At 36.4% G+C, this 15,718-nt stretch overlaps 1 protein-coding gene across 2 annotated transcripts in view; it reads right to left on the bottom strand.

Moving 5' to 3' along the window:
- Positions 1-15,718, bottom strand: part of TRIM33 (tripartite motif containing 33) — a 119,825-nt gene that overhangs the window by 68,239 nt on the left and 35,868 nt on the right. For both annotated transcript variants that reach the window (XM_004421099.3, XM_087445110.1), the window contains exons 2-4: positions 1,309-1,427; positions 754-898; positions 461-593 (exon numbers count right to left, since the gene is read on the bottom strand). In XM_004421099.3, coding sequence (XP_004421156.2) covers positions 461-593; positions 754-898; positions 1,309-1,427 — 397 coding nt within the window. The remainder of the gene's footprint in view (positions 1-460; positions 594-753; positions 899-1,308; positions 1,428-15,718) is intronic.

The raw sequence follows: 15,718 nt of genomic DNA, 5'->3' as shown, positions 1-15,718 counted from the left end.
TAGATGATCATAAATCCCTAGTTTTTCTGCAAATTGTATATCTAACATGAAATCAGTATATTTACGCTTTGATATTAAAATGCATATCAGCTAACCATACCCATGGGAATATTACTTTTAGATGACAGCCCATAGCCTAAATACCACAGTACACTTGAAAAAAGATTATCTGAACCAGAGACATAGCAAACAAAGAAATAATACAACTCCATTCTTATCAACCCAAACCCATGTAATGATACATTTTTAACAAACATTCATAAGACAATTAGGTATGAACGTGGAAACCATTAAACAATTTATCAAAAACATATCTTGCTTTAAGAAATAAAATATACAAAGTTGAGAATTAAAATGCTAACAAACAAAAGTATCGAATAAATATTTGCTTTAGGAAGAATAATTAAATTTACATGAACTTTTTATAATATTTCTTGTTAAGCAATTATGACTTCTGTACCTATGTTCTTTGTGTTCCAATAGCTGACAGTCTCTACATGTCAGTCTATCACATGTTTCACAGAAAAGTTTCAACTGCTCTTGTTTGTGTACAGGACAGAAAACAGGGCGTTGACCAGATGCTCCAACAGACTCTGTAGCAAAATAAAACATATATTTTTAAACTAAATAAAATTTTTGCCTTTCTAAATTCTCGTTAACATTGGTATCCAAAGCTTATAAAGAATAAGTAGAAATGCTACAGGGGCAAAAGAGGGAGGTTAATAGTAATCAATAAAACTGCTTCTCTCTTACCTGAGACATCTTCTTTCTTCCTGATCAAGTGATCTTTAGTGAACTTGACTCTCTGATGTGCCTCAATACATGTCTTACATAGCCACTCTCCACATTCTACACAAAAGCCAACTGCACTTGCATTGTCTTCACAACTAGTACATACCTAAAAGAGGAAATAAATACTAATCTACGTTAAATTTACAAAATATAGATCCATAAAATAAAAAGGTGAAAACTTTCTAACTTGCTCTCAAATTCATTGTACCCAGAATAAAATTTTGTTATCCATTTATCTTCAACGAAATCCTTTTCCTCCTAGATCAAACATTCAGATGGGTAAAAATCTAAGAGTCAGAACACAAAATCTGTATAAGATTTGAATTTTTAAGTAATGACTTTTTGTCTCATTTAACCAGGTCTGAGGGTGTAGAATAAAGATATCCTTTATTTTCAATTTGAAAGATGGAATTATAGCAGAACTACCCTAAATTATGTAACTATCCAAACATGTTTTTCTTATAATTTACATTTTGATATCAAGATAGGAATATAAAGAAAAACTGAGAAGCATACCTGTTCTGATTTCTCATCAGAACTGCTAGGAGCTTCAGACGTATCTTTCACAAAATAATTATCCACAAGGTCTATCTGTCTGCATTCTTGGCGGCATACTGGGCACCGTATTACGCCAACTAAAACACAAAATGATAACATTAAGAAATATTCCTCAGGAAAAAATAAGGAAATTGCACGTGATGCCCATATGGAAACTACTCATTCATATGTCATATACAAGACCAAAGAAAGGAGCACTAAGAGATGAGTGAAATAATCCACTGAGTTATTCTATTGTGGAAAAACGATACCCTATTTAGGAAGCAAAAACAAGCATTAATATGCAAAATATTATAAATGAAACCTAAAGGCGCTTCTTTATTACAGTATGTGGTTGGCTCAATAATGGCCCCAAAAGATATCCAGGTTCTAATCTTTGGAACCCATCAGTGTCACTTTATACAGCAAAGGGGACTTCACAGATGTGATTAAATTAAGGCTTTTGAGATGGGACTGCTGTCCTGGATTATTTGGTAGGCCCTAAATGTCATCACAAGGGATTTTTTAAGAGGGAGGCAGAAGAAGATTAGACTACAGAAGAGAAGAAGGGAATTAATAATGGAAGCAGAGATTGGAGTAATACGCTTTGGAGATGGAGCCACAAGCCAAGAAATACAGGTGCCCACTATAAGCTGAACAAAGACAGGGAAATGTATTCTCTCCTCAGAGCCTCCAGAAGAAACCAGACCTGCTGACACTGACTCTAGACCAGTAAAACTGATTTCAAACTTAAGCCTCCAAAACAATAAGAGAATGTGTGTTGTTTTAAGCCACCAAGTTTATGGCAACGTTCTTACAGCAGCAAAAGAAATACATAGCATCTTATAAATTCTGACTTGGTTCAGAACTACTTGAATTCATGCTAATGTGGGAAGAAAGATCATCTGTGCCTTCACCTGCTAGCGTTCTAGCATCTATCAGAACAGATAAACCTGCTGAGGTAACATATGGAAGTTAAAGTTAAGAACTAAAAAATAGCACCACAGTCAACACAACAAACTGATTACTACGTGTCAGCCATAAAACTGAAGATATACTATGAATGACACAATGCTTGCTGTCAAGAAAGGGTTCAAGACTAGTATATAATTTTTACTTTATACCATGCACAACTATAGGAAGCACTGACCAGGATGTAAACAGAGTCCCCAAGAGTTGTGAGTACACAAACTACAGAACCTTATACAGTAGTTCTAATGGAAAATGAAAACAATTAAAATGTCGTTCTAAAAGTAGGAATGTCAGTCTCCCAGCAGACATATATATGGTTAAAACAAAATCAAATTTTAATTATATATTTGAAAACAAAATATTTTTATAATATAAAACGCATACAAAGATTTTGTTCAAAGGAAATACATATAAACAACTTTTCTAATCAAAGGAAGAAAGAATATGGTGAGAAAGGAGACAAAGAATATAAATATTTTCACATTTGAGATGACATGAGTTAAAAACCTTTCAAGAAACAGTATAACACAACTACAAAGATAATTATAAGTAATTGTAGGAGCAAAAATATGAAAGCAACTAACTTCTTACAGTGAATCTGGTTGAGTTTTCACTGAAGAGGTGACACTTACACACGGTCTTAAAGAATTAGCATGCATTTACCAGTGTGCAAGAAAGAGTTTACTTGGCTGGCCTGGGTTCCTCAAACTCTGCACATTCCTAAGGAAGGTCTATCTTTTTAATACTGGCCCTTGACTGGTTCCTGGGACATGACCTCTGAACTCTTGGAATATTATGCCTGATAAGAGTGTTTTTGTATGCCTGAGGCCTTGGGCCACGCTGTATTCAGCTTGACCTCTGGGGGCAGCTGGAGTCCAAGTAGGTGGTGTCACTTCTTGGAGGCTGAACCCCTACATGACTGATGTCCGAATAAAACCCTAGACGTGGAAGCTCAGGTGAGCTTCCCTGGTTGGCAATACTCCTGCATATTCTTATACACTGTTACTGGGAGAATTAAGCATGTCCCTGTGCAACTCCCCTGAAAGGAGACACCTGAAAGCTTACACCAGTTTTCTCCTAGGCTTTACACCACGCATCTTTTTCTCTTGGCTAATTTTAATCTGTATCCTTTCACTATAACAAAACACAACCTTGAGTATAACAGTTTTTCTGAATCCTGTGAGTCCTTCTAGAGAATCACTGAGCCTCAGAGTGTCTTGGGGACCCACAACTCAACTAGAAAAGGAACAGCATGCAAACCAAGAAGAGCAGGTACAAGGTGCAAAAATGAAAGAAAAAAAGAATAAGAGGTTATAAAAGAAAGAAAAATGTCTATATATACGTATAATTATATATATGTAAAATATTGAGAAAGTTAAGAAATTTGCAACATCTAAATGAAGGAATATTTTTGTTGAAGGATACAAAAAAGAAGACACATTCTGTTCTGAGCAAGAAACACTCAATATTATAAAAGTATCCATTATACCTGTGTAAACGAATGATTTGATTCAAGTCATATCGAGTGTTTTGTTTTTTGAACTCAATAAGCTGATTCTCAGATTCTTAAAATTTCCACTTCATCTGGCAAGCTGACATCACAGTTTATGACAACATAAATTTATCTTTTTCTCACTCCAAACCCCCATTAAAATAATATTAAGGAATTTAGAAGATAAGCACAATATCCAAAAAAACTAAGGTGGAAGAAAGCGCAAGGCACACAAATCAGTATACAAGCAATTTCAAGAAATATAGGTGTAAAAGGATACCTGAACATTGCAGAAGAAACCCAACCCACAGTACACAAGGAGTGGGGGAATACATCTGAGAAAGACTTACTTGCCATAAACATTTTCAGAGAAGCTCAGAATTCAGAAATTTCAGACACAAAAGAAGTCACAGGGAAATAAATTCAAGTCTGTAAACATCAACAAACCCCATTCCTATGCTGACTGCTTATGTCTGACAGATTACCCCGCAGCCAAGGTGTCTTACTGTCAAGAAAAAAAGAGTCTGAAGTTTCTTTAGACATCTTTTTGCTATTTGCTTCTATATTTATCTATAAATTTGAAAATTACATAAATGTTTGCTTTGAAAATGAGAGTCACTTCCCATTTGAGTTTATGAGTAAAATGCCCTTGTAATTAATATAGATCAGATGAGTGGGCTCCTGACTCAATCACTCAGTGCTAGTTATGGTGAGTTTTGATCATTATACAAAATTGAAACCCAAAATTCTAAGCCCAAGCTACTGACTAGTTTTATGCATAATGTCCCTAGAACTGATTTCATTGCTTCAAAGCTCAAGTTCTGAGAGACCCATTCATGCCTATTAGATTAATTTCTTTTAAATGACAGTTTACTAAAATGTACAATTTTGACGAGGGGACTCTTTATAAAACGCCCAAATACACAAGTCTACAAACTAGTTTATCTCCACAGTGTTACATTACATGGAATTTAGTTTTACTAAGTTTACTAGTGGACTTCCATTCAAGATGGATGACTAAGCAAATGTGGAAAGACCACCTGACCCCCAACTCAAAAACAGAAATGGCCAAAATATAACAAATTAAAGTATAGTTCAAAAAATACATAACTGAGTCTGCAACCAACATGGCAAAATTTTGAAGTGCCAGAAACAAAAAAGTAACTTAAAGCCCAAGTGGTAAGGCATTGCTGCAAGTGGGCCACAGGGGTTATCAGCACCACACTGTCGGGAAGAGAAAGTAAGACAAAGGTTAAAAGGTGAAACTCAACTCCCTCAATAGAGCTACAGGGCAGGACTTACGTGCCCTACAACCTAAAATCCTTGCCAGCCCTGAAGTCATCCACAGGAAGTCAGAACACCAAACAAGCTTCATGGATAGATATGTAACCAAAGTTCACACTATCTGCATAGTACACAGAAAGGACAAGTCAAGAAACTAAGAAGAAGCTTGCCTGGGAGCTTCTGGGTTGGTGAACTCATGGAGATTTGGGGAGAGTGGCATGCTCAGAGAGCATGGAAGCTCTGCACTCCTTCCCACATACCTTGGCCTAAGCATCTCTTCCATCTGGCTGTTCCTGAGTTATACCGTTTTACAATAAGCCAGTAATCTATGCAGTGCTAGATGACTTAGGGGAAGCTCATATAGTGATGCAACCTCCAGCCTTGCTACCTTCATGTCCTGGCGCCAAGTTTCCTGAGACTTCAGAAATACTGAATGGAAAATTGGGAGTAAATACATTATGAACCAGAAGGAGCCCAAGGAATCCAGTCCATCATAATGGTCATCTTCCCCAAGGCTGAAGTCAACGTTTCTCTTCTGTTATTTATCCTAAGTTCTTATTTAAAATCGCCTCTTTAATCAACTCAGAACTCCAAACAAAACATCCACAAAGCAGAATTCATTATCTTTGCCTCATATCTACTTCTCTTCCTGGGATTCCTATTTAGGTGAATTCACATCTTCATTCAACAACAACAACAACAAAAGGAAGCTGGTCTGGAACCTCACAAACACAAAACATCTTATGAGAACACTTCCCAACCCAGGGCACAAGTGAGACTCCCACTGAAGATAAGCTCATAAATAAAACTACAATGCACATGAAGAAACTCAATACTATTAGAGTGAGTCAACAAACACAATAAACAAAAAAGTAACAACCTAAACCACACAAAACAAAGCAGTCTGAAAAAGAATTCAAATATGTGTAAAATGTTCAGAGATAAAAGTACAAAGGAATATATGAAAATGGGTAGATCAAAGAGAAATAAAATTTAATCTTGCATAAACTTATAACACAAGTTAAATACTAAGCAAGAGATAACTGAAAAGAAAATTATCAAGGTAGAAGATAGATACGAAGAAATCACATAGAATTCAGCACAGAGATAGAGATGGAAACTACAAAAGAGAAGTTAAGAAAGCTAAAGAACTGAATGAGAAACGCCAGCATGTGTCAAATAGCAGTTCATGAAGAAAATGAGGTAGAGACGCTATTTAAAGAGATAATGGCTGAGAATTTCTGAACCGAGGAAAAGGGCCCTTGGATTGCAATCCAAGTCCTGAGTAGGATAAATAAAATACATAAATCCACACCTAAACATAGCAAAGACAGAGAAAAAACTCTTAATAACTACTAGTAATAAAAGACAGACTGACAGCAGACCCCATCAGTAAAAAACAATGCCAAAAATAATAGGAATAATATCTTCAAAGCTTTATGAAAAAGTAAGTCAACCTAGCAATCTGTATCCTGATAAAATTATTATTCAAGAATAAGAACAAATTAAATTTTCACACATAGAACACTACTACTCATTACTATAGAAACGAATAAAGCATTAAACCACATAAAACTGCAACAATTTGACCACTTATGACCTGCAAATACGGCAATTTTATACCGTTCAACCTAATATTTACTTGAAGAATATGGAAAAATATTTAGAAATGAGATGCAAAAAATAATTAGCAAAGGCATCTATACAACACGTTGGTATCTAAATACGCATGAGCTAAAAGAAAATATATAAGGAATATAAATATTGATTTGGGAGGTTAAAAAACATGAAATTAACATATCAAACTATAATGATCTGTTCTATTATAATTAATCTTCAGCTTTAAAAAAATCCTTCTAATTACAACCTGAAAGGAAAACCGAGAGACAAATGTCAATTAAACATAAGGTAAAGCCTTGCCTTGACAAAACGTGAGGGCCTCAAAATTCAGTCCCATAAAATAAAGAGTCAAGTTGTTAGAAAGTGAAATAACTGTGCAAGCTTTCTTAGCTGGCCAATAACAAGTTTCTGGAAGTTAAGACTTCCAGTCTTGATAGTCTGGTACCATGCTGAAGGTGTTGTTCTAGGGACCACTCTTTGGAAACAACTGTTCTAAAATATCGACAGGAATTCCAGGAATCTCTAGTGGTGGGCGGCACTTTTTCAATTTAATTCACAAAAATTGCCTCATGAGACTGCTGGGGACAGAGGGACTCTCTGCCACCCCACATCCCTTGTCTGATGTTTCCCACCCCAACCTTGTGCTACCCTGTACTTCTGTCCTCACCCCAGTAAGAATTTTTTTTTTTTTTTTTTTTTGCTGAGAAGATTCACCCTAAGCTCACATCTGCTGCCAATCTTCCTCTTTTTTTGCTTGAGGAAGATTAGCCCTGAGCTAACATCCACGCCAATCTTCCTCTATTTTATATGTGGGTCACCATCACAGCATGGCTGACAAGTGGAGTAGGTCTGTGCCTGAGATCCAAACTCACGAACCTCGGGCCGCCAAAGCAGAGCATGCGGAACTTTAACCACTAGGCCACGGGGCTGGCCCCCTCCATAAGAATTTTAACCTGCCTGTTTGAGAATGAGGTCTATGGGGAGGACAGGAGACAATCATGACCAAATTACATCTAAGTTTGCATTAATACAAGGTTTTACTGTAAGATCAGCTAGTATTTATTGAGAAATTTATATGTATTCGTTCATTTAGTCCTCATAACAGTTCTGTAAAGTAGGCTCATAACAGTTCTGTAAAGTAGGTTCAACTACTATCCCCACTTCAAAAGTGAAGAAATTGAGATTGAGAGCTCAAGTAACATTCCCAAGGTCATATGACAATACAAATGGGGTGGAGGGCAAGATCTGAAACCACTATGTCTGAATCTACAGCCCATGCTCTTGAAACCTATGCTTAACTAGCTCTCTAATTAAAAAGCTGGTCCATTAGTAACAAAATAAGAAACTAAACTAAGGCAGTCATAATAGTAATATAGAGGATAAATTAGAGGCATAACTGATCGACTTAATGAATTACTGTGTAATGACAGAGAAGTAGCCGTTACAGCAAAGAAAGAATTAGAAATTTTAGATGATTTGCAAGTTTCTGGCGTGGGTAATTCACAGATAACTACACAATTATTCAAAATGAGGGAACAGGGCCGGCTCCGTGGCTTAGCGGTTAAGTGTGTGCGCTCTGATGCTGGCGGCCCGGGTTCGGATCCCGGGAGCGCCCCGAGGCACCACTTCTCCGTCCAACGTGAGGCCGAGTCCCACGTACAGCAACTAGAAGGATGTGAACCTATGACATACAACTATCTACTGGGGCTTTGGGGGGAAAAACTGAATAAATAAAATCTTTAAAAAAAAAAAAAAAACAAAATGAGGGAACAGGGGCCAGCCCGGTGGCGTAGCTGTTAAGTGCACATGCTCTGCTTTGGTGGCCCAAGGGTTCACGGGTTCGGATCCCAGTTGCGCACTGACGCACTGCTTGTCAAGCCATGCTATGGCGGCATCCCATATAAAGCAGAGGAAGATGGGCATAGATGTTAGCACAGGGCCAATCTTCCTCGGCTAAAAAAGAGGAAGACTGGCACTGGATGTTAGCTCATTGCTGATCTTCCTCACCAAAAAAAAAAAATGAGGGAATAGTAACTTTAGCCAGAATCTAATAATAGTTTGGTATAGACTCTGTTTAACTAACATAGGTTCTGGAGCTGAGGAGTGTGGAGAGTACCACCAGCAATACGAGTAGTTCAAATCTGAAGCACAGTTATGATTAGTGAGAGAGAACAGGACAAAGGACAGTACCCTCCGGAACACCAATACCGTTGTCACTGGTTATCCACAGGGGATTGGTTTCTGGAACGCCTGTGGATACCAAAATCTGCGGATGCTCAAGTCCCTTCTATAAAATGGCACAGTACAACGAATACCGCCAGGTTGGTTGAATTCACAGATGTGAAACCCGCAGACAAGGGGAGTCTACCATATTTACGGGTCAAGCAGAAGAAAGGGAGTTCTCAGATTTAGGAGACAGCTTTCAAACATTTTCAACTGCAAATCACAATAAGTACATTTTATATCAAAAGCCAGTACACAAACACATATGTATAACTGAAATAAATGAGAATCAAACAGGGATCAACTACTTTTTCCATTAACCACTATGATTAACTTGTCATCACTGTACCAATTTACTTTTAGAATTACATACTATCCTTAAACGTCAGTTGACTTTTGGCATGTCCTAACAATCTTTTTATTCAGCCCTAGTTTCTTTTTTTTGAAGAAGATTGGCCCTAAGACTTCTGTTGCTAATCTTCCTCCTTTTTTCCCCCCAAAGCTCCAGTAGATAGTTGTATGTCATAGTTGTACAACCTTCTAGTTGCTCTATGTGGGACGCCGCCTCAGCATGGCTTGATGAACAGGGCATAGGTCCGCGGCCAGGATCCAAACCAGTGAACCTCAGGCTGCTGAAGCGGAGCACGTGAACTTAACTGCTCTGCCGAGCCCTAGCTTCTTTTTCCCATACCCTGGAACAGTTAACCTAAACCTTCAACCATCAGCTCCCCTCTTCTTTCTCTTAGAAAGTAACTATGAATGAAAAAACACAGATACGTTTTCAGGTGAAGAAGGTTCGAGTGGAGGGGAATTTATACCTATGGCCTCTAATTACTTAAGTGGGAGGCCAGATCAAATGATGAGAGCGAGAGTCTTATGAAATGAGTATTGAAAGTCTAAACTGAACAATCTAGGGAATGGGAAAAAGAGGTTGGAGAGAATAATAAGATTATCAAGTAGTACCAAAAGCCCTGAGCTTGAATGGAATAACCATTCCTAAGGTTAATTCCTCCCTCCACCTTGCACCTATCTCCTGTTCATCTCTATTCCTTCCTATCATGCAAACAATAATAGGTACTTACAGAGCAGAACATATTTGCTAAGAGGGAGAAAGGCAAAAATTAACAACTAGATTCTAAAGCAATATGTCACTGATCTTTTCTACAGAAATTTTATAGCAATGGAGGTAGCAAGAGAAAGATTTCAGTATGAGTATGGGGGAGTTGGAGATGTGGAATGTTGAATATGTTGCCCATTCTTACCAAAAACAGTTGGCAATGAAGAAAAGGAAAGAGACAATGATTTGCTAAGAGAGGCAGGATAAAGAAGAATACTGCTTTATACAGGGAAAAATTGGAGATATAATATAGAAAATAACTGAAATAATTTATAATCAAATTAACTTAACTCCTTAATACCATCCAGTATCATGTATTTAAATTATGCTGGTAAGTATCCAGCAAACTTCCACAAGTCAATTTTACCACTAAATTAAGACTGGCTTAAGTTGAAGTCATACTTATATATGGCCACTTACGTGCACATATGATAATATAAGACCTAACACCAATTATTAACCATAATAAAATATATTTAGGAAATGCATTAAACATGGATGTTATCATAAAGCTTCTTGGTATTCTTTAAGCTTCTTAATTCTTAAAGATATATTAGTCTTTAAACTAAAATTCAAAAACCTTGCATAATCAGAAAATTATGAGTTCATTACCAAATATATCAATCTAATTCTAATACTCAGCACTACCTGAAATAAGGTACCCAAGTTTTTTCAATATTAACAGAAATTTGTGTAAAAATAACATAATTTTTAATTTGTGACACAGGCAAGTTACAGCCTGCTAGATATTTTAAAAAATGCAATTTTAAACAATAATAAACAGTTCAGCCAGCAATTTATTAAGAATGATTTTTATACTTTTAAAGGAAAAGAAAAAAGGAAGAAGGAAAAAGCTATAGAGATAGTATTTGGACCACAAAGCCTAAAGTGTTCACTATCTGGTCCTTTACAGAAAAAGTACTGAACATCTAGTTTAAATGAATGATTTTTCACTAACCCAGGCAGAAACAATGCCATATAACCAGAAACTTCAAGATAGTTCTTGAATTCAAGTACTCAAATCCAAAAGTACGAGAGTTCTGAGTCTTCTGAGTAGCTATAGTTCACAGGAGGGCTTCAGTCTGTGCACGTGTGTGCCTGTATGAGTAAACTTGCACACAACTAGGTTTTCTTTTCTCTCTTTTAATGGAGGAAGGAACTGAAAAGGCCCAGTGGAGCCTGGAGCCATGACGATGAAGACCCTGGAGTCCACGGCTGCCTGGGTCCACTGCATCTGCTTATTCTCTGCCTCCTTCAGGAGGCCATCTGAATTCTGCACTGAGAGGCTCAATCAGTCCCTGGATCATGAGAGGACTACTCCAACGCCAGCTGTACTAGCTGAGCAGGGAAACAGTGAGGCTCTGCCACTCTTCAAATGAGGTATTTAATTTGAAAATGCATTCAGCACAGGGCAGCTAAAACATAGTTTATCATGTCTTCCATGGTCTACTGATTCACCACTGACCAATAACTACACCACTACCCCCAAACTTGACCCTGAAAAGGAAGCTATACTCATGAATAGACGAAGAACAAGTATATCCCATTTGAGGAGGTTCAGTAACTTGAGGGGGACCAAGGTGAACAATCAGAACCAGTGGGCTGGCTCCTACTGAGGCAGAACTAATAGAAGAAATAATAGAGAATTTGAATAAATAAAAAAAAAAGAAACAAAGAAACAAAGCACTGAGAACACTCAGAGAAATGCAATTAGAATATGCATCACAAATTTAAGGAAAAGAGCTCTGGTAAAATTAAATAAACATGATTTCCACATTTAAAAAAATAAAAGACCTGAAAAAAAGAACAGTAACTCCTAAGAAGCAAATTCACAGTTTGGAAGATCAAATTAAGAAACATACCTAAAACAAAAGAGAGGTTGGAAGAGAAAAGGATAAACAAATACATACCAGCAAATGGTGGGCAGGGGGAGGCAAAACAAACAAAAAGCAAAACAGGAAGCATATTAGTATTAGACAAATCTAAATTCAACTCAAAAAGCATCAAATAGAACAAGGAGGAATTTTACTTAACAATTAAGAATACAACCCACAAACAATCATAAACTTTTATGCAACAAAAAGGATTGCAGCCCCAAACAAAAAGCAAAAATACATAAAAATGAACAAACATATTGCTAAAACAAAAAGTTTAGGGGCCTTCAAACTCACATTTCCTTATCCAAATTCTGAAATCCAGAAAATTTTGATGAAAGTTGGCTTCAAACAACATTTAGTTTTGGAAAAAAACCTGACCTGAACTGGCATGAAACTATTTATATCTTTAGTTACTCTACTTAGTGTAAATACTGCTGCAGAAATACTAAGGTATTTGGTTACAAGGGTACTACCACAGACCCTGCTGAAAGGTTCAGTACCATCTTGCCTTTCTGAAACGTGAATATTTATACATCCCAAAATGCATGTGACCCCAAGCTGAATCCACAAATGGAATTTTTTAACTTGAAAATAATAAAATATTTTGTTTTCCTATGTCCATAAAACTTTAATCATGTAACTTGGCCATAATAGAAAAATAATTTTAAAGGTTTTTACTGACCACATATTTGGACATAATCCAATAACCCTTTAAAAAATGAATAAATGGATGACCTCCCCACCTAACAAAAAAGTGAAATAATTGCTAAATAAGAAACGATATTCTGGCTCAAATAGAACTTTTTTTCTTTTTGCTTGAGGAAGATTAGCCCAAAGCTAACATCTGTGCCAATCTTCCTCTATCTTGTATGTGGGTCGCCACCACAGCGTGGCTAACCAGTGGTGTAGGTCCGTGCCAGGGATGCGAACCCGCGAAACCCAGGAACCCAGGCTGCCGAAGCAGAGTGCGCCAAACTTAACCACTACGCCACAGGCCCAGCCCCCAAACACAAAATTTTTAAGTGAAATCTTTAAAAATTACCAAAATAGAAAACATTTTATAACTTAACATTTTATTTCATAATAAAGTATCACAAAGCAAAACACACACAAAGGAAAATATTTGGCCTTTGTGGCTTTTATTATAAAAATTAATGAACATGAGTTTATCTTTTAAAGATACACATAGTTACAGTCAAACTACTGCAAGTCAATGACAAGAAAATTTTGAAAGAAGCAAAAAGTGACTCGTGATGTACAACGGAACAATAAGATTAACAGTAGAGTCAGCAGAAACAACAGAGGCCAGAAAGCACTAGGATGACATAATTCAAAGTAGTGAAAGAAAAAATTACAAACCAAGAATTCTATATTCATCAAAACTAACCCACAAAAACAAAAATGAAATAAAGACATCCTGATATAAACATGGATTGAGAGAATTCATTACAAGTCAACCTGCCTTACAAGAAATGCTAAAGAAAGTTCCTCAGGCTGAAAGGAAGTGACATCAGAGAGTAACTCAAATGCATACAAAGAAATAAAGAGCACAGGTGAGGTTAATTATATAGGTAAATGTATAACACCATATAAACATATTATTTCTCTCTCTTTAACCCATTTAAAAGAAAATTACATAAAACAATATTAAGACAAAGGAGAAAAAAGGAAATGGAGTAATACTGGAGTAAGGACATGACACCAAACCATAACCCAAAGCCACAGAAATTAGAGAGTACCAGAAATGATAAATATATGCAGGTTAATATAAGATACTCTATATTCTTTTTCCTTTCTTCTCTTCACTTCTTTAAAAATCTAAGAGTGTATAAACAATAACTATAACAGTATTACTGGGTTTATAACATATAGATGTAACATATATAACAAGAGGACAAAGGAAGGGGGAGGGAAAGGAGTCATATTGGAGAAGGTTGCTATATTTCACTGAAATCACGTTAGTACTAACCTGAAATAGACTGTGATAAACTACGATACATGTTAGAATGCACAGAGCAATCACTAAGAAATTAACTCAAAAATTATACAAAAAAACAACAAAGGCATTAAGATGGAATGCTAGAAAATAACCATTTAATACAAAAGAAGGCAAATAAGGAAGAACCAAGGAACAAAAGAAATATGTTAGAAAACAAACAGCAAAACAACCAGCAAAACAACCAACACAGATCTGATCATATCAATAATGATAGTAAATGAGTGAATTAAACACTCCAATCAAAAGGCAGACTAGATACAAAAAACATTAAATATATGCTGCTTACAAGAGACACACTTTAGATCAAAGACACAAATAGGATGAAAGAAAAAAGATGAAAAATATATCATGGAAACTAACTATAAAAGAGCTGGAGTAGCTATACTAATATCAGATAAAACAGAATTAGACCAAAAAAAAGTTACTAGAGACAAAACTGAATGCTTTATAATGATAAAAATGTCAATTTTCAGGAAGATATAATAAAAACCATACATGCACCTAACATGACAGCTTCAAAATACAGGAAGAAAAACCTGGTAAAATTGAAAGGAGACAGATAAAACAAAGCACGAAGATGAACAAAAGACTGGGGGTAAAAACACAGAGGCTCACTACCTGTGAGACAATATCAAGTGGTTTAATATATTTGTAATTGGAGTCCCAAGGAGAGGAGATAAAAAAGGTTTAGAAAAATATTTTAAGAAATTATGGCCAGATTAGCAACAGATGTTAGCTCAGGGCAAATCTTCCTCAGCAAAAAAAAATAAAAAACAGTCACCAGCTTTTGGGCCAGCCCCGGTGGCCTAGTGATTAAGTTCAGCATGCTCTGCTTCGGCAGCCAGGGTTCAGTTCCCAGGCACGGACCTACACCACTCGTCTGCCAGTGGCCATGCTGTGGTGGCAGCTCACATACAAAAAGAGGAAGACTGTCAGCAGATTTTAGCTCAGGGTGAATCTTACTCAGCAAAAAAAAAAAAAAAAAAAGAAAGAATGGCCAAAGTTTTTCCAACTTGAACAAAAACAATAATCCAGAGACAAAAGAATCTTAATAATTCTTGAGGATTATACCTCTAAATAAAACCATGCCAAGGTACATCATAAAATCAAATTGCTGAAAACCAGTAATAAAGAGTAAATATTACAGGCAGAGGGGGAAAAAAAAGATACATTACATACAAAGGAACAAAGCTAACCATGACAGCAGACCTCTCATCAGAAACTATAAAAGCCAGAGGAAATTAACGAAGCGACATGTTTAAAGTAGCAAAAGCAGGGGCCGCCTGGTGGTGCAGCAGTTAAGTGCTCGAGCTCTGCTTTGGCAGCCCAGGGTCCGCAGGTTCGGATCTCAGTCGCGCACCAATACACCACTTGTCAAGCCATGCTGCGGCGGCGTCCAATATAAAGTAGAGGAAGATGGGCACAGATGTTAGCCCAGGGCCAACCTTCCTCAGCAAAAAGAGGAGGACTGGCATCAGATGTTGGCTCAGGGATGGTCTTCCTCACCAAAAAAAAAAAAAAAAAAAAGCAAAGTAGCAAAAGCAAAGACATGAATAAGCAAACCAACCTAAACGACAAATTATAGGGGGAAAAAAACAGCAGAGGTTGCAGATATAGAATTAGTGCATAAATATAAAATCAATGTTTAATGTAATAAAAATGTAAAATGTAACCCTGACCAAAGAAAAACAATATAAAAACAGATTTTTTTTAAAAAGAACAGAAATCTAGAAACAAAAACAGCTAAATAAAAGTATTAAAATGAAAGAAGACCATGACAAAAATAAAAGTATAATGAAATTTTT

This window comes from Ceratotherium simum, chromosome 2 (genome assembly GCF_057802395.1).
Source record: "Ceratotherium simum simum isolate JZ-2026a chromosome 2, ASM5780239v1, whole genome shotgun sequence".
Classification (NCBI taxonomy): Eukaryota; Metazoa; Chordata; class Mammalia; order Perissodactyla; family Rhinocerotidae; genus Ceratotherium; species Ceratotherium simum.
Note: the sequence above shows the minus strand (reverse complement) of the source record. Positions and strands in the feature narration are given on the sequence as shown.